Source organism: Mauremys reevesii, linkage group 15 (assembly GCF_016161935.1).
Source record: "Mauremys reevesii isolate NIE-2019 linkage group 15, ASM1616193v1, whole genome shotgun sequence".
Classification (NCBI taxonomy): domain Eukaryota; kingdom Metazoa; phylum Chordata; order Testudines; family Geoemydidae; genus Mauremys; species Mauremys reevesii.
In genome coordinates, this window is record NC_052637.1 from 6,731,250 (window position 1) to 6,755,808 (window position 24,559).

General features: G+C 50.3%; 2 protein-coding genes across 5 annotated transcripts in view; both read right to left on the minus strand.

Moving 5' to 3' along the window:
• Positions 1–24,559, minus strand: part of LOC120383979 (butyrophilin subfamily 1 member A1-like) — a 275,840-nt gene that overhangs the window by 120,643 nt on the left and 130,638 nt on the right. The gene's annotated exons all lie outside the window — the stretch shown is intronic.
• Positions 1–24,559, minus strand: part of LOC120383897 (butyrophilin subfamily 1 member A1-like) — a 40,924-nt gene that overhangs the window by 3,616 nt on the left and 12,749 nt on the right. For all 4 annotated transcript variants that reach the window (XM_039502216.1, XM_039502215.1, XM_039502213.1 and 1 more), the window contains exons 4-11: positions 16,195–16,476; positions 13,364–13,480; positions 11,384–11,416; positions 10,637–10,657; positions 10,071–10,103; positions 8,430–8,450; positions 3,415–3,435; positions 3,285–3,311 (exon numbers count right to left, since the gene is read on the minus strand). In XM_039502216.1, coding sequence (XP_039358150.1) covers positions 3,285–3,311; positions 3,415–3,435; positions 8,430–8,450; positions 10,071–10,103; positions 10,637–10,657; positions 11,384–11,416; positions 13,364–13,480; positions 16,195–16,476 — 555 coding nt within the window. The remainder of the gene's footprint in view (positions 1–3,284; positions 3,312–3,414; positions 3,436–8,429; positions 8,451–10,070; positions 10,104–10,636; positions 10,658–11,383; positions 11,417–13,363; positions 13,481–16,194; positions 16,477–24,559) is intronic.

Below are 24,559 nucleotides of genomic sequence, written 5' to 3' on the forward strand. Positions count from 1 at the left end.
CTCCCAGCTGAGGGCCCAGCCACTGGGCTAAAGGCTACAAGGGAAGCGGCGGCACCTTTTTCTCTTAATTGAAACTAGTCAGCAAACCCGACATGGATTCACGAATAGTTTCTGTTGACCCGAAATATAATTTTGCAGCAGATAAACTATTTGTCCAAAACATTTCACCCACCTCCACTGCAAACCTGTCTGAGCAACTTAGGAGCCCCAATACCAGTGACTTGCAATGAGAGACTGTCAACATCCCCAGAAACGCAGTTACAGGCAGGCCGGGCTCAGGACATCAGCTATGAAACACTCCAGAGCTGCTGGTTAATTTGCCCTTTGCAGACAAATGCCTCCTGGGCCCCTGATCTCACCCCCACAAATCAGGCTGAAAATGGAGACTCGGCTCCAGCCTGAACTCTCTGCCCAGAGCCATTTGTCTCATGGACGATGCTAGCGGCACAGACCCTCTGCAGCTGCACCTGGGCATCCCCCAGAGCGGATAACAGTCACAGAGACCGTCTCAGAGCCCCAGGAGCTCAGGTGTCTCCATCTAACGACTGCGCCAGCCACCCCCTTCGCTCCCATTAACCAGCCCTGGGACACACACGCTGGGAACTTTCACACCCAGACTCTGGAGACACTTTGGGTCCTTCTACACAGCCTGCAGAAGCGAGTCTTGGAACAGGGTGGACAGATTCAGGCTCGCAGGGCTCCCTCTTTGGCACTAAAAGTAGCCACATAGATTTTCAGGTTCTGGCTGGAGCTCAGGCTCTGAAGCCCAGGGAGGAGCCAGGTCTGCCCCTCACAGTGCAAGAGGGGACATTGTCTGTGTCCAGGTCCCCTTCACCCCCTTCCTGGGATGGGGAACAGCAGCCCCAGGGCCCCTCCCTTCACCCCACAGGCAGGGGAGCGAGAGCCCTCAGCCTCCTGGGCAGTGGGGCCTCCCAGCACAGGTTCCTAGGTGAGCGTGAAAGTGTCTCCACACAGAGAGCTCTGTGCACCCGGCAAATACACAGATGTGCCCGTGGATCAGGATCTGGGATGGTGCTCTCCCCAGGAGTGATGGAAGCTCCCTAAAAGTAGAGGGGTCACCCACTCGTGCCAGCCATTCTCCCTGAGCTCCTGTCCCCGCACCCCTGAACCCTCGCTCTCTCACTGCCCCTCCTTCCTGAGCCCCTGCCTTCACCCCACCTCTTCCCCAACACCCTGACCCCCTGGTCTCTCCTCTCGGCCCCCTCCCCCATCCTCGCTCACCCTTACAGCTGGTAAAAAGTGGGAGGGAACAGCCCTCCCATTGGTAAAAGTGATGGGGCCATGGCCCCAGGCCCCCCTCTTCCAGTGCCCCTTACTCACCCCCCAGCCCCGGGAGGAGAGGAATCTTGGGGTAGTGTCAGTGAGTTCAGTGCAGGGGGTACGATTAGGGTTTACACCCCGGCTGCTGGAGCTCTGTGTATTGAGGGTACTAGGACATCACAGCAGCCGTGTGAGCCCCCCACTGTCCTGGCGGCTCCAGTTGGCACCACCGACTGGGACATTAAAAGTCTGGTTAGTGGCACAGCGGGGGCCCGGGGCTAAGGCAGACTCCCTGCCTCCCTAGGTCCGTGCAGCTCCTGGAAGTGGCCACCAATTTACTTCTCTGGAGTTTGAAATTTTTCTAGCAGAGAGGAACATTTTACACAGAAGGTCACCCCTATGTTACTCTCAAGCCAATGCGGAAATCGAACGGTTTAACAGAAGTTTGAAAGAGAGTTTGCAAACGGCTGAACTGGAAGGGCAATTGTGGATACCCTTCACTACCGATTTCTTGCAAGCATTCTGGGCTACAGGACATGCCACAATGCAAAGATCACCCGCAGAGTTACTACATGGGAAACAGATGAATACTAAACTGAACATTGCTGGATTGTTAAGGCATGACCTGAGGCCCCTACCAAGGATGATGTGAGAAAAAACAGTTGAACGGACTCAAGCAAAATATAAGGCTTTCACAGACAAGTGGTGGGATGTTAAGGAACCAAAGTTTGGTTTTGGGAGATTAGAAAGTTGGCAACCCGACCTGTCCTGGTTTTCCCAGAACTGTCCCTTTGTTCATGTCACTCTCCTAGGAAATCTGAGTCTGCCCAGGACGTGACAAGTCCCAGGTGTGTCAGTGGCTGTAGCGGGGGAGCTGTGGGGTGGTGGTGCCTATGCAAAGGGAGCTCTGGGTGCAGAGTGTCTGGGAGCTGCAGATGGGGCAGCTTGAAACAGTGAATGAGATCAGGAGCTCAAGGCCAGCAGGGCCCAGTCACCACTGTGCAGGTACCAGCTGTGGAGGTCACCGCTGGGGGCAGTGGGGTAGATCTGGTGCCATGTCCTGCTGGGTGAGGTTGGTACTTGGGGCAGTCCAGGAGCAAGAGCCTCTGGGAGCTGGTGCCCTGTCCCAGGATTCGGATGGGGAGACAGTGCCCGGGTGAGGGGACAGGGGGTGTACATGAAGCAGGCAGATTTCCTGTCTTGTTGCATCTCAGAGGTGGCGACCCTAACAGGATGCCCAGTGGTGTTTGTGTAACTGCCCTGGGTGCCCCCCTCCCTCCCAGCTCTGTGCAGTAGGATACCCTGGAGTGCATGGACCCCTGGGCCAGTGGTGCTGCAATGTGTGTGCATGGCCCCTGGGCTCTCTGATACCTGCTGGAGCTGCCCAGACTCTCCCAGCCTGCACCAGGGCACACACACAGTCAGGCTGCAGGCTGGGTACAAACACACACACACCCCTCAGCCATGGCTTTGAGGCAGAAAAGTTGCCGCGTGGGCACAATTTGTTGCAAGTGGGTCAGGGGAGCATCACAAGCTGGTTATAAAAACCTGTCTGCACCTTGCAGTGGGGACAGGGCCTTCCTCCCCCCAGATCCAGGGGGACACTGAACAGCTCCTGTCTGGGCCTATTACGCTAGAAGGAAATTGTGGGCTAAAACCCGGTCTGAGCATAGAAACTCTGCTGCTGGGAGGAGAGAGCTGAGCAGTTCAGTGCAAATGATGGACAGATAAGAATGTCCATCCTGCAGAGCCCAGGTACCCCCTGCAAAGGTGACACCAGGGGGCAGCATTCCCTCACTAATCAGCCCTTTCCCAAAGGGGACATGTCCCTGCTCTGCAATAAACCTGGGTTTTGTCTGCCCCTTTCCATCCACCCCAGTGACATTGCAGTGTCCAGCCTATTGAATGTCATAGGAAAATGCTCTGTGCAGGGAAAGGAGCAGAGAGCTCCCAGGGGGAGGTGGGTGTCACCATGGATAAAACACCAGTAGTATGTACAGTACCTGAGTAGATCTGGGCGCGTCTCCACCCTGCAACCAAACACAGACAGTGGGGTGAGAACGCCCCTGAACACAGACACACTGAGCAGGAGACAATGTCACACAGGGTGATACTGGGGGGAATGGAACTTACTGAGCTCAGCCTGGAGTTTGTCTAAAAATAAAACAAAGAGAAATGAGTCACCAGGGGCTCTCAAAGAGCCCCTGGTCTACTTATCAGTGACTTGGAACAAAAGATAAACCCTAAAGTGGCAAAATGTGCAGCTAACACACAATGATTTAGGTTACCAAAGAAGTCTGAGTTATTTCAGAGGCACCAAGCTTGGACAACCGGATGGCCGATGAAATTCAGTGTTGATGAATGTGAGGTAACGCACCTTACGAGAATAATCAGACCTGCGCATGCAGGTTATTGGCTTTAAAATACTCAGGAAAAAGACCTGGTGTGACGAAGTGGGACTGTTCTTACTGGGGTGCTGTGTGCAGATCTTAAGTATCTAGCAAAGCAAAAGGCCATGCAGCCGAATGACTGACACTCTGTCTCCTAGCAACTGATGGCCCGGGCCCCTCCCTGCAAAGGTGCTGGCTGAAGGTGTTGGAGACAAAGGGGTCAGGTGACCTCCTGGCCCAGGAAAGAAGCTGAGCAGAGAGGAGGGGCCGGAGGTGGTTGGGCAGACTGGAGCTGGCTGGGGAAAAGAAGGGAATCAGAGACAGGGCTCTGATCCCCAATGGGGGCTGCGGGGCTCCTGGGACCCCAAGATGGACCTAACAGGGGGGATCCTGTTATCTGTGCCTGCAAGACCTGTGTTGGACTGTGTTCCTGTTGTCTAAATAAACCTTCTGCTTTACTGGCTGGCTGAGAGTCCTGGTGAATCGCAGGGAGCCCAGGGGTGCAGGGCCCTGACTCCCCCACACTCCGTGACACCTGGGCATCACTGTGGACCCCTCTGTGAAGAGCTCTGCTCAATGTGCAGCGGTATTTAAAGAATGAAGTATCAGGATGCACAAAGAACAGGACAGAAAATCATACTTGTACACACCCTCACCTGTACTGGTTGCCCTATCTCAGAAAGGATGTTACTGAGACAGGCAATAATAATGATTAGAGCCCTGAAGGCACAGCCATATTAAAAGTGACTGAAAGAGGTGGGACATTTTAGTTTAGATAGGAGACATGACAGAGAAATAGAAAACAGTGAGTGAGAGAGAGAAATTGGGTTCTCAGCCCAACCTTCCCCCCTACTACTAGAACAAGAGGATTCTCAACTAAATTGAGAGGTAGCAAATTTCAAACTATAAGAGGAAATACTATTGTTTACATGATGCATAATTAGCCTGTGGACCTCCTTGCCACAAGATAGCACAGAAATAAAACTAAAGGACATTTATATGGCTAATGAGAACATGCAGTTTTACACTGAGTAGGGTTAAAACAAAACGGACAAGCAAAGAAAAACCCCAAATGGACAAAGGATTCAGAAAGGCCCAGGCACTGATTGAGAAATGCAAATATCCAGAGCTGTGATAACTCAAAAATCACAAGCATTCTGGAAGGGAGAGAAACCCCCTCCTGCTTCAGGGCACAAACCAAACACTGACTGGGGTCGGGAGGAATTTGAGGGAACTCTCCCTGGGAGCAGATTATTCTATCATTGGGGTGACAGGACTGGGTCGGAAGGGGGTGGAGCCCACAACCAACAGGCCTGGAGAGCAAATGGGCAGAGTGACACTGTAGCAAGCAGCATGACGACGACATCAGCCACCATGTCCCTGGCCACTTTCTGCCTGGCAGGTCACACCTGGCGTGTTAAGGACCACAGCCAGCTCACAGCCTGGGCACAGCGCTGGCTACACAGAGGGCAGAGTGAGCCAAACCCGCTCCCTCCCCTGCTGTGTGGGAGCAACAAACCCCCAGTGCACTCAGTGAGTGGGGTTTGGGTCTGTTCATTCCACATTCTGAGTGTGAGGGCCAAGGGGCCGAGCTTCTCTGTGCACCACACAAACCAAACTGACTTTCTGTTCACAGTGAGCTCTGAGCGCTGCTCTGGGGAGCAAGGAAACTTGTTGCAAAGTTTGAGATTCCCCCTCCCCTCCCATTGCAATGAACAAAGGGACCTCGCCTTTCTCTGCACGACGTGCGGCTGGAAGTGAACAACAGGAGAGGTGGGTTACAAGGCAGAAGATTTATCTGTAAGTATTGCAAACTCATAGGAGTCATGTTTCTAATGGTAGAAGGTAGAACACACACAGGGGCTCTGCTTCTAGCTATTTCCACTGCCCGCGTTATACTGGAGACACAAGGCCTTGTGCAGTAAAACGCTGAGTAAATGGCCGTCTCCTTTCCCCTCTGGCTGAGGCCCCACACTGAACTCGATGGTGTTTCTATCTGTCTGGAACGGGATCACTCTTGATAACCACGTCCCATCAACTGCAGTGTTTCAGGGCATGTTCTAGCCATCAATGGGCAGAACCCTCCTGATGTTGGTGAAAACTGGAGAACTGTAAAAGCCGGATTTCCACTAAACTCACCATTTGATCCCTCAGGACACAGGGTGAGGCAGTGAGCTCAGGGTTTAAGGTGAGGGTGAGGTCAGAGTTAGGGTTAACAGGCCCCTCACCACACTCCAATCAGCTCCTCCAGCTACACTTCTTGCCTCCTCTTCTCCTCACCCCCATATTCCAGCCAGGCCCCTCGACTCCCCACTCCTGTCAGAACTCTATTGATATGGGGGGAAATCAGAAAAGTCTGATTTTATTGGAAATCAGTTTTTCCAGTTTTCTGCTTTTCCCAACAATCAGTAGGGTTATGGCCAGAGTTGTGGGGGAGGGGCACATTTGAAGGTGGGGGGTGGGTTTAAGGAGCCCAGTTGGATGCACCACTGGTCCTATGTAAGCAACAAAGTGCGTGACCCTCCAGTTAAAGAATTGCCACATAATTGTGATCTATGATTTAAAAACTGTCAGGGTGAGATTCTGTTCTCAGAACTGCAGCCCAAGGGCAAATGAGGGCGACGTTGGCTTTTACCACGAAACCCACATCCCCTGATCCTGGGTGCTCTGGATGCCAAAGCAGCCCCCACTGTAACTCAGGGCTTGTCTGCGTGGGAAGGTTACACCAGTACATGGTAAGGTGGGAATTTAAACTGCTCTTGTTACACCGGTATAATGCCCCATGTCAGCGCTGTTATTCCGTAATGGGAGTGAGTTTTTCTGGCTTAGCTTGTGCCTTTAGTTACAGCAGCCTTTCCCTGGGTGCATATGGGCTGCAGCACGGCCCAGGATCTCTGCAGCACCGTGCACTGTGGCCCTGCCCTGACACCCCACTCTTGTTCCCAGGGCCATCTCCCATATAACCCTACAATAGGGCTTGTGAGTGGGTTATCAGAGGGCAGCCTGCAGATGTTCTCTACCGTACCTGCACTGTGGGAATCCTCCCTCAGCTGGATCCAGGCCTTCTGGACCCCTTTTATGTTGCTCTGGTCCTTTTACTAAAATAACGAGGTTGAGATGAGAGTGAAAATCTCACCCTCTGTGCATTAAAAAGTGTCCAGCCTTTCTGAGTATGAAGGTAGCATTGAGCAAGTGACCCGGGTGTAAGCAGTGCTCCAGCCCAGGGAGATCTGCCTGAGTCTGCAGGCAGCGCTGTTTGCTGCTCACACTCAGCACAGTGGGGTTGGGATGGTGACACTAAAACCTGACTGATTAAAATTTAATTGTCACCATTTGCAATTCTCACTGCTGATCATTTTAGCAGAAACATCCAACTTCTGTGCTTCTCCCTCACAGCTAGATGCAAGGGCAGATCCTGGGGAGAGGGGCAGCTACCTGTCTTCAAAGGTTTTTGGGGTGAGGAACAGTGAATTCAGGCCCCTCCCTCCTCCATCCAAACACAGCGTGACCACTGTGCCTGCTCAAACAGTGCAGGGAGGGTGAAGATACATTCCACCTTCTTCCCCCGCCCCAGTACCAAATGTCTCCTTGATCGAAAACACACACACACACACACCTCCCTCATGTTACATGGCCATGAAAGGCCAGGACATGGGGATCCCATGTGAGGGATTCTGTTAAATACTGGACACGTCTAACAGTCCCCAGCAACGATCCCGGCCTCTGGACCGGCTGGTCTAGGGCAACTCAGGCTTGGGCTCAGGGTGCTGTGTCTAACTTCCATGGGGTTTTAGGACAATTGTCCCCTTCCCCTTCAGAGCCCGTCTGTGTCAGTGTGAGCAGCCCTGAGCTCACTGCTTGGGCTCTGGTGACAATTCAGAGACCTTCTCATCACCCCTTCAAACACCTGCACATTATTTGTAATTGTTCCATCCCACGGGTGTTTTGCACTTTCTCCAGCACACACATGTAGCCCCCTACCCACCCCATCTGAATCGTCTCTGTGCAAATACCTTCCCCCCACCACAACCCCTTCTGAAAGGGGGCTCTGCTCATTTCCCACCCATCTCCCCAGCAGCAGCTCCAGGCACCAGCGCTCCAGGCACCTGCTGGTTGCTGCAAGGGAGGCAGTCAGACAGCCTTCGGCGGCAGGTACGGCAAAGCCGCGGGACCAGCGGACCTCCCGCAGGTGCACTGCCAAAGGCTGCCAGACTGCCGTGCTTGGGGCGGCAAAAAAGCTAGAGCTGCCCCTGCATCTCCCCATTGCTCTGCTTCAGGTGCTGTAGCCCACTCAGTTCCCTAATGTATTCTTTAATGCGGGGTGTAGCCTGCAGCCAATAGCACAGGAGAGCAAATGGGCAGAGTGACACTGTGGCAGGCAGCACAATGACATCCTCAGCCACCGTGTGCCTGGCCACCTTCTGCCTGGCAGGTCACACCAGGGCTGTTAATGACTACAGCCAGCTCACAGCCTGGGCACAGTGCTGGCTGCACAGAGAGAGCCAAATCCGCTCCCTCCCCTGCTGTGTGGGAGCGATAAACCCCTGTGGGAGTTCAGTGAGTGGGGTTTGGGTCTGTTCATTCTGCGTCTTGAGTGTCAGGGACGAGGGGCCGAGCTTCTCTGTGCACTGCACAAACCAGACAGATGTTTAGTTCACATTGAGAGCTCTCAATACCTGACGCGGGGAGTCTATGAAACTTGTTGCAAAGTTTGAGATTCCCCCTCCCCTCCCATTGCAATGAACAAAAGGACCTCACCTTTCTCTGCGCGACGTGCGGCTGGAAGTGAACAACAGGAGAGGTGGGTTACAAGGTAGAAGATTTAACTCAATTGTTGCAAACTCATAGGAGTCATGTTTCTACCAGTAGAAAGCAGAACACACACAAGGGCTCTGCCTCTAGCTATTCCCACTGCCCACATTAAACTGGGGACACAAGGCCTCGTGCAGGTAAAACACTGAGTAAATGCCCGTCTCCTTTCCCCTCTGGCTGAGGCCCCACACTGAACTCGATGGTGTTTCTATCTGTCTGGAACGGGATCATTTTTGATAGCAACATCCCATCAACTGCAGCGTTTCAGGGCTTGTTCTAGATATCAATGGGCAGAACCCATTTGTCCTGCCGACAAAACTACTGCCACTCATTGGGGGTGGAAGATTTGTGTCTGTGGAAGAGCTCTCTCCTACCAACAAACAGCAGCCACACTGCGCGCCTTTTAGTAGCATGGCTGTAGTGGCACAGCTGGGATGCTAAAAGGTGCGTAGTGCAGACAAAGCCTAAGTCCCAGCCTCCCTTTGGCTTCATTCCAAATGTCTCATCTGCCTGGTACTCTCTAGTTTACTGATCTGCCACATTTTTAGGAAACATTCTCATGTAACCTTTATGCCACCCCATTGTACCCACACACTGACCTTTCTCGCTCTCCAGTTCAGATCACAGCATCCCTAGCATAGTGGTTTTCAACCTTTTTTCATTTGCACACCCCTAAACATTTGGAATGGTGTTGCAGACCCCTTTGGAAATCTTAGGCATAGTTTGCAGATCCACAGGGATCCAAGGGCCACAGGCTGAACAGCCAGGGCTGGCTCCAGGCACCAGCCGAGCAAGCTCATGCTTGGGGTGGCAGATTCCAAGGGGCGGCAGATTCCAAGGGGCGGCATTCGCTGCTTCGGCCGCCCCACAGGTTTTTTTTCTTTTTTCTTTTTGGTTCGCTGCTCCGGCCACCCTGTAGGGGGCAGCAGTGCAGAGGAGAGGAACGCCCTGCTGGGAGTGGTGCCAGGTCTGTAGGAAGTGCGGCAGGGTAGCCGGCATCCTTCCCTGCCTGCCCACCAGAGTGGTGCGGCGCCCTTCTGGCAGGCAGCATGGCGAGTGCCCCGCTGAAGGAAGCCCTGGCTGCCCCCCTTCTCTCTCCCCCCCTGCTGCCTGGGGCACATCTGCAGGGCCGGAAGTCCCCCCTGCACCCGCACTCCGTCCACCCTGCAGGTTTGTTTGTCCGCCTCCCACTTCACTGCTCCAGCCAGCCGACAGGTTTGTTTGTCCCCTTCCCTGCTCCGTCAGGCCCACAGTTTTGTTTATGTACCCCCCCCCCCCTTCGCTGTTCTGGGCAGCCCACAGATTTGTTCCCCCCTCCCCCGCTTTGCTGCTCCGGCCGCCCCGCAGGTTTATTTGTCGTCCCCCCACTTCGCTGCTACGGCCAGCCCGCAGGTTTGTTTGTTCTTCCCCGCCTTCGCTGCTCTGGCCGGCACACAGGTGTTTTTTTGCTTTGGGCGGCAAAAAAGCCAGAGCCAGCCCTGTGAACACCACTGCATTAGGGGGAGAAATGGGGAGAGGTGAGATTCCCCTGTCATATTTCTGGGAATAACCCTTACATCAGTTAATGGAACTAGTCCAGACACTGACCTTTCTCGTTCTCCAGTTCAGATCGCAGCGTTTCTAGAGAGAGAAAAGGATGAGAGATGAGATTTCATTGCATCATTTTTATGGTAAAGTTCCAATTATTCTTTAATGTAATGTATTCTTTAATGTGGGGTGTAGCCTGCAGCCAATAGCACAGGAGAACAAATGGGCAGAGTGACACTGTGGCAAGCAGCACAATGACATCCTCAGCCACCGTGTGCCTGGCCACCTTCTACCTGGCAGGTCACACCAGGGGTGTTAACGACTACAGCCAGCTCACAGCCTGGGCACAGTGCTGGCTGCACAGAGAGAGCCAAACCCGCTCCCTCCCCTGCTGTGTGGGAGCGATAAACCCCTGTGGGAGTTCAGTGAGTGGAGTTTGGGACTGTTCATTCCATGTCCTGAGTGTGAGGGACGAGGTGCCGAGCTTCTCTGTGCACCACACAAACCAGACACATGTTTAGTTCACAGTGCGAGCTCTCAATACCTGACCCGGGGGTCTATGAAACTTGTTACAAAGTCTGAGATTCCCCCTCCCGTCCCCAGTGAAATGAACAAAGGGACCTCACCTTTCTCTGCACGACCTGTGGCTGGAAGTGAATAACAGGAGAGGTGGGTTACAAGGCAGAAGATTTATCTGTAAGTATTGCAAACTCATTGGAGTCATTTTTCTGCTGGTAGAAAGTAGAACACACAGGGGCTCTGCCTCTAGCTATTCCCACTGCCCACGTTATACTGGGGACACAAGGCTTCGTGCAGGTAAAACACTGAGTAAATGGCCGTCTCCTTTCCCCTCTGGCTGAGGCCCCACATTGAACTCGATGGTGTTTCTATCTGTCTGGAACGGGATCACTTTTGATAGTGACATCCCATCAACTGCAGCGTTTCAGGGCTTGTTCTCGACATCAATGGGCAGAACTTCCTGATTTTGGTGAAAACTGGAGAACTGTAAAAGCCGGATTTCCACTAAACTCACCGTGTGATCCCTCAGGACACAGGGTGAGGCAGTGAGCTCAGGGTTAGGGTATAAGGTGAGGGTGAGGTCAGAGTTAAGGTTAGCAGGCCCCTCACCCCACTCCAGTCAGCTCCACCAGCTGCACTTCTTGGCTTCTCTTCTCCTCACCCCCATATTCCAGCCAGACCCCTCGACTCCCCACTCTGGTCAGAACTCTATTGATATGGGGGGAAATCAGAAAAACCTGATTTTATTGGAAATCAGTTTTTCCAGTTTTCTGCTTTTCACAACAATCAGTAGGGTTGTCATATTTCTGGGAATAACCCTTACATCAGTTAAAGTAACTGGCCCAGACACTGACCTTTCTCACTCTCCAGTTCAGATTGCAGCATCTCTAGGGGGGAGAAAAGTGGGAGAGGTGAGATTTCATTCCATCATGCTTATGGTGAAGTTCCTATTATCGTTTAATGCAGCTCTGCTGTAGGTATGAAATAGAGACACAAATGGAGAGACACAGACAGGTCCATCTGTGTTGGTCCCTGAACCCCCATCCTAGGCCAACTTCTGAGCTTGTAGGTAGTGTCTGTCCCCTGATCCTAGTGACACATGGGAACAGCTCCCTGTAAGGCCAGATCAGTTGGTAGGAGCCCCAGCTATGAACAGGGTGGAGGTGTCTTTCTTTAGCTGTAAAAGCAGCAAAGAATCCTGTGGCACCTTATATACTAACAGACGTTTTGCAGCATGAGCTTTCGTGGGTGAATACCCACTTTGTCAGATGCAAGTAGTGGAAATTTCCAGGGGCAGGTATATATATGCAAGCAAGAAGCAAGCTAGAGATAACGAGGTTAGTTCAATCAGGGAGGATGAGGCCCTGTTCTAGCAGTAGAGGTGTGAAAACCAAGGGAGGAGAAACAGGTTCTGTAGTTGGCGAGCCATTCTTTAGCTGGGTGCTCAGGTCAGCGTGAGCCAGGGAGGGGTGTGTAGATGGGTCCCTACAGGCATCGCCTCTAATATCAGCTCTTTCCACTGAGAGCTCATCCCCTTAGTGCGTCAGCCCTGGGGTCCCAACACTGCTGGAAATGGAGGTCGCGTCATGTCTGCCAGTCACTGCTGAGCACAGCCTGAGCGAGAGCATCTTGTGCCCAGTGTGAGCAGCGTCTCAGACCAGCTGTGCAAATCCTGAGTGTGTTTGTGTTATTACAGCATCCTAGCCACAGCTCACCAGTGCAGCTAGTGCGGCGAATTCTCTGAAAGGCCCAGAGAATTGTTCTGGTGGTTTAGTGTTGGAAATGAGCCCAGCATAGCTCTCTGGGCACACAGACAAACTTTACATACAACAAAAAATGAGTGAATCCCTGTCACCTAAATGTGGACTGGACCCAAATAATGTGTCTGTTTCAGCCAGGAACTAACCAATTCACACCTAGTGGTGACAGTTCTAAAGGTACAATACCCAGTTCCAACTTTCACAAGTAAGCAGCACAGCTCCTCTCTGCTTCTCTGAATTACCTGCTTCTGTCCCCACTGGGAAATCATTTGAACAGACCTTTCCCCTTCCCAATTCTTCCAACACTTGCAAATTTCTACATAAAGTTCACAGCTTTTCAAGCAAGAAAACCCTCTGGATGGGACTTTCACAGCAGCCTTGCAGGTTTGCACACTCGGTGCCCCATTAATTTAAACAAAAATTGAGTATTCAGACTCCTTAGGCAGCTTTGAAAACCCCAGCTCCCTATAAACTCACAGATCACTGAAGGCCAATATCTTCCCTTTGTGACCAGAGAAAAAACTACAGCTGAGCACTTCTACTACAACAGAGAGTTCATTGCCCTGTTCCTGTAGCAGGATCTCAGGCTGAGCAAATCTTAGTGTAGCTAAATTGCTAACCTTTCCATTTGCACAGCCACTACTGCGCCCATCCACAGCTCCTACTTGCAAGCACAGACTAGGGGCAGAATTGGGCAGTAACAAACCCCTCTCTTCTACTTTGCTTTCTGTTTTTCCTGAAAGCAGCCAAGTTCCATATGTTGGAGCTTCAAGCCCAGCTCACTGAGCCCCACATGGGTGTTTCAAACTGATCCCTGCTGATCCCCATGGAATAGTTCAGACTCACATTCGACTGGGATCCCTGAGTGAGATCTGACGGGGTGAAACCACTAGATACTTCTCGGGTCACATGTGAAGTCATAATTCATTCAGCTCCCCCTTCACCCTCAGCCCAGCTCCCATTGCCTGAAACTCCTCCAAACATTGAATCAAAGCCCCTCAATGCCTGTATCACTACTTTTGGTTTTGTTTTTAAATCTCTCGCTCAACAAGTTCCCCCCTCTTGTTACTTCACCTTTCACTCTGTGTTGCCTCCAGAAGCAGTAACTGGCCAGGCCAATGAGAACAGCCAGGAGAGTCAGGATCACACCCAGAGCCACCATCCAGGGATTGACCCTGGGGAAAAACAGTTCTGCAAGAGAAAGTGCCATTGACTTGGGAGCAAACACGCACAGAATGAAGGCAGGACACTGTGACAGTGGTGACTATGTGACTAGTTAAAAGACTCTCTCAGGGAAATACACAGTGAGATGTGGCTCCTTTGTGCTTTATTATTAAACCAATGAAAGTCCCAGCCTGGTTACTGAACATGGTTAATTAATGGGAGGAGGTGGGGTGGACTCTGCTATGCTACATCTACCTCCCACTGGCATAAGTTCAAGCATTCCATAGGCCGGGGTGGACTGTAGGCCAAATTTCGGCTACCAGATGCTTTTGAATGGACCCTGGAATCCAGGATTGTGAGTTCAGTCCTTGAGGAGGCCACTTAGGGATCTGGGGCAAAAATTGGTCCTGCTAGTGTAGGCAGGGGGCTGGACTTGTTGACCTATTGAGGTCCCTTCCAGTTCTAGGAGATTGGTATATCTCCAATTATTATTATTATTTTATTATTATTATCATTTTTTTATTATTATTATTTTCTCTGGAGTCTGGACCTTGACTATACCTTGACCAAGAACTTTGGACCTTGACAAAAAATAATTGATTACCCCTGTCCTAGGTTGCTCTAAGTGATCCGAAGGCTGCATCCGGTGCAGACTGGCCCTCAGAATCAGAGAGGTGTGACATGACTCTCCTGTGCTCACTGGGGTTCAGTTACACAAGAGAGCCAGAAAATGTGTTAATACAGAATCTTAATAAAAACAAAACTTGAGCCTGGAAATTCAGACTAAAAATTCCTCTAGAGTCCTCTTCCCTGGGCCTTGGAGCAATGACTGACTAGAGGGTCCTTGTTAAGTGAATGATGTATTGAAAACTGTAAAAATTATGAACTAACACTTTAAATACAGAGGAGTTTCTTGGTGCTGCTTGCAGGCTAGTAGGGAGCCTACATCTGAGTCCTCTGAATTCACTCTGCAAAGAGCCAATCTAGAGCAAGGCGGGCTGAGTTCTGGTTCTCTGCCTTAGAGAGCAGCCTGCTTTCTCTCTCTTTTTGGCTCTGGTGTGTTAGAGTTCTGGATTCTTAGAAATAAAGCAGTGTGACATTGCAGCCTTACAGGAAGAGTATTTATGTTTTGTTTTCAACTCTCGGTGTGTATGCTGTGAACATAACAGTCAGGTAATAGTGGACATATCTAGACTAACAGCACTTTGAGATCTCAGATGAACAATGCTTTACAAATGCAACATTTTTATTATTATGTAGATGAAATATTCATTTGGTATTAACCGAGTTATTTGGCAGATAATAATACATAAAATCAGGACCTTTTTTCTCTAAAAATTAAGATGCTCTTAAGTAAGATTTTGTTTCTGCATATTTTGGGCCTGAACTTTTATTGCTGGTATTTTCAGATGTAATCTAAGTAGCAATGCTCAGACCATACTCAGGGGTCTCTTCTGCTGTTTGGGAAAAATGACTTTTTTAGCCAGATTTTCATAAACACTCAGCATCTAGCAGTTCTCACTGAGAATGGAGGAGAATTCCCTCCCCAAGCCCTACTGACTGTGATGTTCAAGCACACACAGAGAAGTTAGATACAAACATAAATACTCCGGCGTGGAGGTTGCAGCGTAACATGACTTTATTTCTTAGAATCCAGAATATTAACACACAAGAACTCACAACAGAGAGAGGCTGCTCCCTAAGGCAGTTGGCACAACTCACCTCACCATAGTAATTGGAGATATACCAATCTCCTAGAGCTGGAAGGGACCTTGAAAGGTCATCAAGTCCAGCCCCCTGCCTTTACTAACAGGACCACTTTTTGCCCCAGATCCCTAAGTGGCCCCCTCAAGGATTGAACTCACAACCCTGGGTTTAGCAGGCCAATGCTCAAACCACTGAGCTATCCCTCCTCTTGTCTATAGGAACACTTAGTGCACGGCAGGCTGGGGTGTAAATCTACCTTGCACTAGCTTGCTGCTCACTAACAGGCTGTGTGGATCCTGCTGCACCACACTAAAAGTTCCCTGGTGCACTTTGAACTGTTCCCATTTCAAAGCAGGGTAGATCAAAGCGCACTAAGGAATTGTTAGTGCATGTAGCAGGGTCCACACAGACAGTGCGCGCCAGGCTAGCATGAGGCAGATTTACACCTTGCCACAAACTAACTGTTCCTGTAGACAAACCCTGATTCTGCTCGCTTTGCTGCAGATAGGGTGACCAGACAGCAAGTGTGAAAAATTGGGACGGGGGTGTGTGTGGGGGTAATAGGAGCCCATATAAAAAAAGCCCACAATATTGGGATTGTCCCTATAAAATCGGGACATCTGGTCACGCTAGCTGCAGAGCCCACCAGCCTGCAGACAGGACCTGGAAAACCTGCACCCCAACCCCCACTCTTAAGTTGATAGTGATAGCTCGCAGTTCTAACACAGTCCTCACTACAGCAGAAGATCAAAGGAGAATTCTCTCCTCCCCCCGCCCACACCCCCAATTGAGAAGAACGATGTTTGCCAAGTGCTGAACTCTTATGAAAATCTGGCCCATGGCATCCCAGCTTGCAAGGTGCTAAACACCTTCAGCACCTACTGGAGTCAAAGAGACTTTTGCTCAGGACTTTCCATGACATGCTCAGTACATGGAAGGTCCAGGCCAATAAAGAGGAGACACAATGATAAATACTCTCTGCCCATGTCTGCAGCATCTTAGTCTATCCATGCATGGCTGGGACGGTCACTCACCTGCTATGGAAATTGCTGACTCTCTCTCCTGGTTGAGTCGCGGGTTCCTGACACTGCAGGACAATTTCTGTTTGGATTCTTCTGTTATAACAGTGGCAACCACTGTTTGAAACAGGTCATTGGCCTCTTGGGATATGTTTTTAGAGGCTGATGGTAAGTTCTGACCCTGGAGATCTCTCAACAGCACCTCGGGCTTTGGGTACCATCCGGCTGATCGACATATAACCCGGATCCCTCCATCCTGATGTCCCTCCACAGAGATGACAGGAGCAGAGCCCAAACCTACAGAAGAAATAACTGAACTTGTGATAATCCTACAGTGCCCCATAATGAGCAAAAAGTTTTATTACATTGTTATCAAAAGCCATTTCCTATTAAATTAATAATTGAATGTGAGTCCACGCATGCTGCTGGTCAGTTAATCTGGTCAGATTCCCATTTAATATACAGCAAGTAAAGTTAATGTTAATGTCAGGGTTGTTCTATGCTCAAACTTGCTCCAGTTTAATTAAAGTGATTAGGTTAAACCAGTGCAAACCCCTGTGTGGACGCTCTTAAATCAAGAAGGAATCGACTCAAGTTACATTAATATAAGCCATTTCCAAGTCATTTAAGAGTGTCCATATAGGGTTTTGCGCTACTTCATTGAAACCAGTGCATTTGTCTGTATAAACAAACCTTCAATTAATTTACTACAACAAACTTTGTTACTGCGCAGTTCAGGTTGCCTCGGCTCTGCCTTGTACCCTTCCAGAGCACAGAAGTTGGCAGCAGAAAACGGGATTCCTCTGAGAGCCAGGAAACACACCCACACTCACAAAACACAGACATTAGATAACAAAGAAATGCAGGGTTAAGGCCTTCTGCCCCAGATCACACTTTTGCTGATGAGCTAAACTGAAATAAAATGATCTTAATCTGAAATAAGAGGCTTCAATTTACCCAAAGGTATGAATTCAAACTGATTTAGTTATTTTGGTTGCAGCAGAGAAGGCCTTACGCTGTTTAGAAATTTCACACAGAAGATCCTCTATGGAGAGGTAGAGAAGGGACATATGTCTGGAGCCTTCCCCGCTCATGAGTCTTTTTTTAAAAACTTTATCTTTATTGTTTGTATATAAAATGTAAACACATAATGAACAAACTTATATATATACAAATAATGAAAAAACATGCACTAGATCAGTGGCTCTCAAACGATTGTACTGGTGACCCCTTTCACATAGCAAACCTCTGAGTGCGACCCCTCTCCCCTTATAAATTAAAAACCCTTGTTTATATATTTAACACCATTATAAATGCTGGAGGCAAAACAGTGTTTGTGGGGGAGGCTGCCGCTCGTGACCCCCCATGTAATAACCTTATGACCTCCTGAGTGGTCCCGACCCCCCAGTTTGAGAACTCCTGCACTAGATGGAAATAGCACATAAATAACAAAATACTACGTTCATTATTTCCAAATCTGGGGGAAAACAAAGCAAAAACAAACAAACAAAAAACTTGAACCCATAGAGGTCATGCAGGGCATCAGTTATGAAAGTGACTTGTAGCGAGGGGCTGTAGCCTCCCTCCAGGCCTGACAGGGAGAAACCACCACCCATCCCCTGGCGGGTGGAGCCTGGCAAGACACAACCACCCTGCCAGAAGCAGAGAGGCTGGATAGGAAGTTTAAAAGGTGGGCACTGCAGCTCAGTTGGGCTGGAGATGGTGAAGGAGACAGATGACTCCCATGCACTGCTGGGTCTTGCACCCAAGAGGAACCTCTGCAGCACTGAAGACTCACAAGGACTGCCAGAGATATCAACCAAAAAGGACACTGAAGAGCTGCTGGGACTTCCATTAGCTGTGTAACCTGGAGAGAGGGAGGAAACCCCACAAGCAGTAGAGTAGCTGGTGGGATTCAGTGGAAGCTGTGCCTGCCGGCCGGTGCAGACACAGCCGAGGGCTGGGACAGGATCCGGGGACAGGCGGCAGCGCAGGAGGGAAGGTGAGTGGGGGGTTGGTCTGGTCTCGGGGCGTGGCCAGAGGGGGAGCCAAAGGAGGCGCCTTTTTTATGTTTTTTGCTCCCCCTACGCTGAAAACCTGGCTACGCCACTGCCCATAAGATAAAGGTGCACAACAAGGAGGTCATAGGAAGTAGCCCGGGGACACCAGACAATAGTATGGTGATGGTGCCAGAGCACTGGTCAGCGTCTTGTGGTGGGATCCCCACTGATCCAGTGGTGGAGCCCTCTGCCACTGCTAGGGCCCTGGGCTTGGACCCAGTGGAGTAGGTTGCTCCCAGGTCTCTCTACCCGCTACGGCTGCCCCACCCCTGGGGTGACCACCTACCCACCTTAGGCCAAGAGGCCTGCGTTTGTCTGCCATCTGCCTGAGCCATGTCATTAGGTGATAGACAGTTCGGTGCTCCTCCCTGCCTGAGCGCCCGAGCTCCCTAGACTGTCTGGTGCTCTGCCCTGCCCAGAGGCCCTGAGCTCCAGCAACTACTAATTCCCCACTAAGGATTGCCTTTACAGACATGTGGTAGCAAGGGGATTGGGAGGGATGGCCACAGATGCCTACATGACTGAACAGATAAATAAGTGAGAATATAAGTGTATTGGGCACTAATATATACTGAACTGCATCTTCAGGAACACTGGCCTGTATGGAAAGCTGAAAACAGGGACTTTCTTTCCAGACCAGATGATTCCAGTGGGGGATGTTGAAATGCCCATAGTGATCCTGGGAGACCCAGCCTACCCCTTACTGCCATGGCTCATGAAATCTTACATGGGAAACCTGGACAGCAGCAAGCAGGGCTTCAACAATAGGCTGAGCAGGTGCAGCATGACTGCAGAATGTGCCTTCGGCTGGTGCTGCCTTTATGGCAGGTTGGAAAATATTCCCATGGTCATAGCAGCCTGCTGTGTGCACCATAATATCTGTGAGGGGAAGGGTGAAAATTTCCCCCAGGGGTGGAGCACGGAGGCAGATTGCCTGGGTGCTGAATTTGAGCACCAGGTACCAGGGCTATTAGAGGGGCACAACGAGGGGCTGTGAGAATCAAGGAGGCTTTGAGGCAATATTCTGATAATGAGCAACAGTAATCTGTATTTTTATACATCAATCTGCCATTTTTTACTAACTTCAGTTGTCTCATTTTGCTTAACCATTGTGATTAAACTACTTCTATGTATTTCTACCAGCTCAATCACCAATAAAGATTGTTTATCTCTCAGAGACTTTGTTTTTTGTTAAACACCAATTAACACACACATAAGGCTTGGTGGGAAGGGAGATAACAGTGAAGAGCAGTGGAGGCTCTCAGAGCTGTGCATAAGTCTAGCTGTCATTCTGGAAGCTGTGCGAAGGGGTGGAATGAACAGGGTACCGAGATGTGCCGGGAAGTTGCAAGGAATGTGTGAGCAGAGTTTGTGGAGAGCATGGAAAACAGTTTTGTATCAGCTGCAAGGGGAGGTGAGCATGCATCTACGCTGACTGAAGCATGATAAGGGACTTCAGCATCTCTGTTTGCTCCTCCATCACTTTAGTCATTCACTCCTGTTCCTTTAGAATGTGCTCCTCATTCTTTCTGTCTTGCCTTTCCTTTTCTCTCCACTTCCTGCATTCTCTTTTCTCTCTGAGGATTGGAGAACCTCTCAGAATTTGTCCTCCTTGCTCCACTTTGGTCGCTTCCTTACCTGGCAATGGTGCTCAGCCAGTGCGTGGGGAGTTCCCCTGAAGGCAACATTTGCATTAGCACAAGAAACAATACACAGAAGCATCATTGTTAGTTCACACACAGCATTCAATCCTTACAGAAAAATTCACCTCCTGTAACATCCCAATCACTTTCTCTATGAACCCTGGCAAGCACACATCTCCATGAACTCCCAAAGCATGATGAGTGAGGCCCAGACGGGTGGTGGGCATTCAAGATGAGGCAAGGGTGTAGGTTATGTTTTCAGGGGATCATTGAGGGCAACCATGGATAATAATGAAAATTCTGCCCCCATTTTCCACAGGCAGGGGTCATTGAAGTTGATATCTCACTCCTGAGTGTAAGCAAGGGTGCATCTACTGCACGCATGCAGGTTGAGAACCTGTCTCTATGCTGCTCACGTGTGTGCCTCTTTGGTCCCAGCACAAGTGATTGCCTCGTTGTGCGGGAAAGTGTCCTACCATGGTGGAAGGAACAAAGCAGCTCTGACAAGAAACCTTCGGCAGAGGATTGATGAGTACCTCCTGTAAACTTTGCTGGAGATCTCTCTGGAGGATTCCTCTGAAATGTTGGTGTGCATTAACACACTGTTCCGCCGCACTTCATAGCTTCATAGGGAAATGTGGAGCACATTGAAACACAACTAGTCTTGCAGATTTGTATCCTTTCACCCACTTCAACAATACACAGACCAAAGGACAGCTGAACCTCATATAACTGAGAGGCTCCTCTTCTGCATCATGAACACCAGAGATGGACTGCTGGGACTGGCTGGACCCCTCTGGAATGGAAAAGAGGTCCTGACTCGTCACACCACCAGTGACCCTGCCATGTGCTCCAAACCATCCTCCAACTCAACCTCCTCGTCCATGACTTCATCATCGGGGTTGAGTCTGCTGCCCGCTTTCTCCAGCCTCACTGAAGTACCCACAGGGCTCTTGGTGGTGGAGGTGGGGTCATCACCAAGGATGGCATCCAGCTCCTAACAAAAGCGGCAGGTCTTCAGTGCAGCACTAGAGTGACAGCTTGCCTCCCCTTGCCTTCTGGCATGTTTGCCTCATTTCCTTTATCTTCACGCGACACTGCACCATGTTCCGTTCATAGTCACAGAGAGGGTCAGTCTTGTTCTGATGTCCTTGTGGACAATGCTGGGGCGAGCTCTGCACACAGTTCCAGAAAGGTGGCTTTCTGCATCTGAAAGTTCTGCAGCCACTACTCATCATCCCAGATCAGCATAACAATGTGATCCCACCACTGAGTGCTTGTTTCCCCGAGCCCAAAAGTGATGGTCCACCGTGTGCAGCTGCTCCGTGAATGCCAACAGTGATCTGGTGTTGTTTCTTTAAATGGCACACAGAAGATCAGGCAGCTCTTATTCCTGTTCAGATTGGGAGCTCATGATATACGGCATGACCATCCGTGATGTGTTATAACAGTGACCACAACAGTAGAAAGCAGTGTGGGGCCATCCCTTCGGGTAGAGATGGTGGATGCACCGTAAACAGGGACAGTTAAAAAATGCAGCGAAACACAGTCCGAAGCTCATGGAATCCTGGGATGGAAAGATGCATCATGGGATGCTGAACCCACACCCATGATGCACTGCGATCCACTCCGCTTTTCCCCCAACACCTAGCTGCAGACAGTGGTAAATAGCACAGTGGGATAGCTACGCACAGTGACAGGTTTCAGAGTGGTAGCCATGTTAGTCTGTATCAGCAAAAACAAGGACCCCTTGTGGCACCTTAGAAACTAACAAATTTATTTGGGCATAAGCTTTCATGGACTAAAACCCACTTCATCAGCTGCATGGAGTGGAAAATACAGTAGAGAGATATAGATACACAGCATATGAAAAAATGGGAGTTGCCTTACCAAGTGGGGGGGTCAATGCTAATGAGCCAATTCAATTAGGGTGGAAGTGGGCTATTCTCAACAGTTGACAAGAAGGGAGGGGAAAAAAATCACTTTTGTAGTGCTAATAAGTTCAACGTAATCAAGATGACCCATTTCAAACAGTTGACAAGAAGGTGTGAGTATCAGCAGGGGGAAATTTAGTTTTTGTAGTAAACCATCCACTCCCACTCTTTATTCAGGCCTAATTTGATGGTGTATAGTTTGCAAATTAATTCCAGTTCTGCAGTTTCTCATTAGAGTCTGTTTTTGAAGATTTTTTTGTTGAGGAATGGCCACTTTTAAGTCTGTTATTGAATGTCCAGGGAGGTTGAAGTGCTCTCCTACTTGTTTTTGAATGTTATAATTCTTGATGTAAGATTTGTGTCCATTTATTCTTTTGCATAGAGACGGTCCGGTTTGTCCAAAGTACATGGCAGAGAGCCATTGCTGGCACATGATGGCATATATCACATTGGTAGATGTGCAGGTGAATGAGCTCCTGATGGTGTGGCTGATGTGGTTAGGCCCTATAATGGTGTCCCTTGAATAGATATGTGGACAGAGTTGGCACTGGGGTTTGTTGCAGAGTTTAGTTCCTGGGTTAGTGTTTTTGTTGTGTGGTGTGTAGTTGCTGGTGAGTATTTGCTTCAGGTTGGGGGGCTGTCTGTAAGTGAGGACAGGCCTGTTCCCAAGGTCTGTGAGAGTGACGGATTGTCTTTCAGGACAGGTTGTGGACGCTTGATGATGTGCTGGAGAGGTTTTAATTGGGGGCTGTAGTTGACAGCTAGTGGTGTTCTGTTACTTTCTTTGTTGGGCCTGTAGGTGACGTCTGGGTACCCTTCTGGCTTACCTACATGCCTCCAGCTTTCATCCAGAGCACATCACTCGATCCATTGTCTATAGCCAAACTCTAAGATACAACCGCATTTGCTCCAATCCCTCAGACAGAGATGAACACCTACAGGATCTCTACAAGCATTCTTAAAACTACAATACCCACCTGGTGAAGTGAAGAAACAGACTGTCAGAGCCAGGAGGGTACCCAGAGGTCATCTACTACAGGACAGGCCTGTAGTAGGGAGGGAAAGAAGGGTTGGGGCCTCCTCAGGTAAGGGGAAGGAGTGGGATTGGGAGGGATTTGATATGGTGAGAGGTGGTGTAAAAGTTCTGGGTTTCAAGGCAGGGAGTCCTGTCAGCCCCAAAGTCTCTCCTTCCCCATGCTGGGATCTGGGGGAGCCCTACCCCTCTGCAGGGCTCTGAACTCCTGGGTTTTTTTTTTGCCCCCATATGGCCTGGGATCTGGGAGACCCTGTCACTCTCGGGGTGTCTTACCCCTCATGTAATCTGTGTTCAAGGGGAAGTGGGGTGGGAGGCTGAATGTAATGAAAATGTAAACACCTGAAATGCAGGAAATGAATAGTTAAAATACACATCACCCCATGTGGGGTTGCCAGAGTGTGTGTGGGAGGGGGAGTTGGATTGGGTGGGCCTGGAACATGGCTGGGTAAGTCTGGCTGGACCAGGGCGGGGGGGCCCAGCTCGGCCTGGTAGTTGGGATGAGCAGCCCAGCTCAGTGTGTAGCTGAGGCTACATAACCGAGGTAATGTTTGGCCCACCAGTCAGCTGCTGCCTGTGATGTGGGCACCCAGCAACGCAGGGCAGAGGGGAGCTACGGAGAAGGAAACAGACACACCAGTCTTCTCTCACATGCTTAAACTAGCTGCTGTGTAATAAAACTGTCAAGCTGTTGGGGCAGTGACCTGGGATGAGATTTCTCTCACTGCTAACAGCTACACACTGCAAACATTGCAGAGCACGACCATTATCCCCACTGCACTGTCAGAGTGCACAGCGGGAGGGGCACTGAGCAACCATGGGGCAACCAGCCCCAGTGCTGGGCTGAGCAGCCGGCCTCCCCACCCCAGCTAAGCCGGGATGGCTCCAACACAGGGCCGAGCCACCGGCCCCTGAGCCCCAGTGTTGGGTTGAGGCACTGGGCCCCCGAGCGGTAGGCCAGCCCCAGTGCTGGGCCGAGCTGCCAGCCACCCGAGCGCCAAGCCAATACCCTTCCCCCCCCATGCCACCAGCCCCACCCCCACCCCCACCCCACCCCAGCACCAGGCAGCGCATGACTGAGCTGCCCCACTCCCCCGCTGGCCGCTTGCTGGCTGGCTGTGTTCCCTCTTCACTCCCCCTCCCAAGAGGAGGGGGGATGCAGTGAGCGGGGGGGACTTCTGGAGGGGTGGTGGTGGTGAAGTGGCAGGGCCACTGTGGCACAGGCATCCAGTGGCAGGTCGGCAGCAGGGAAGGCTTAGCCTTCCCATGCCTATTATACTCACCGCCCATGACTACAACCATCTCAATGGCCACTAACTCCTACAACAAACATTTTCCTTTTTGTTAAAAAAAAAAAGAACTAGAAAATTCAGTGACAAAACCTTCATTAGCACAGAGTTCAGGCTGCCTGGTGATATTATCTCCTGCCCTTCCATAGCACAGTGACAGCTCTGAGACCCTGCTCCCACTACTCTCTCTACTGGTCAGTACAGCTACACTGAACACAGGGAATGCAGCTGCACTGCAGGCAGATACATGCTGCAATTCAAATCAGTGGAACACAACACAAACAGTGGCACCTTCCTGTAATCCCTCCTCATGTCCATTCACTGACAAAAAACTTAGGGTAGGTCGATACTATCACAGTAAGTCGACCTCAGGTACGCAACTCCAGCTACATGAATAATACTTATTATTATTCAGTCTCCC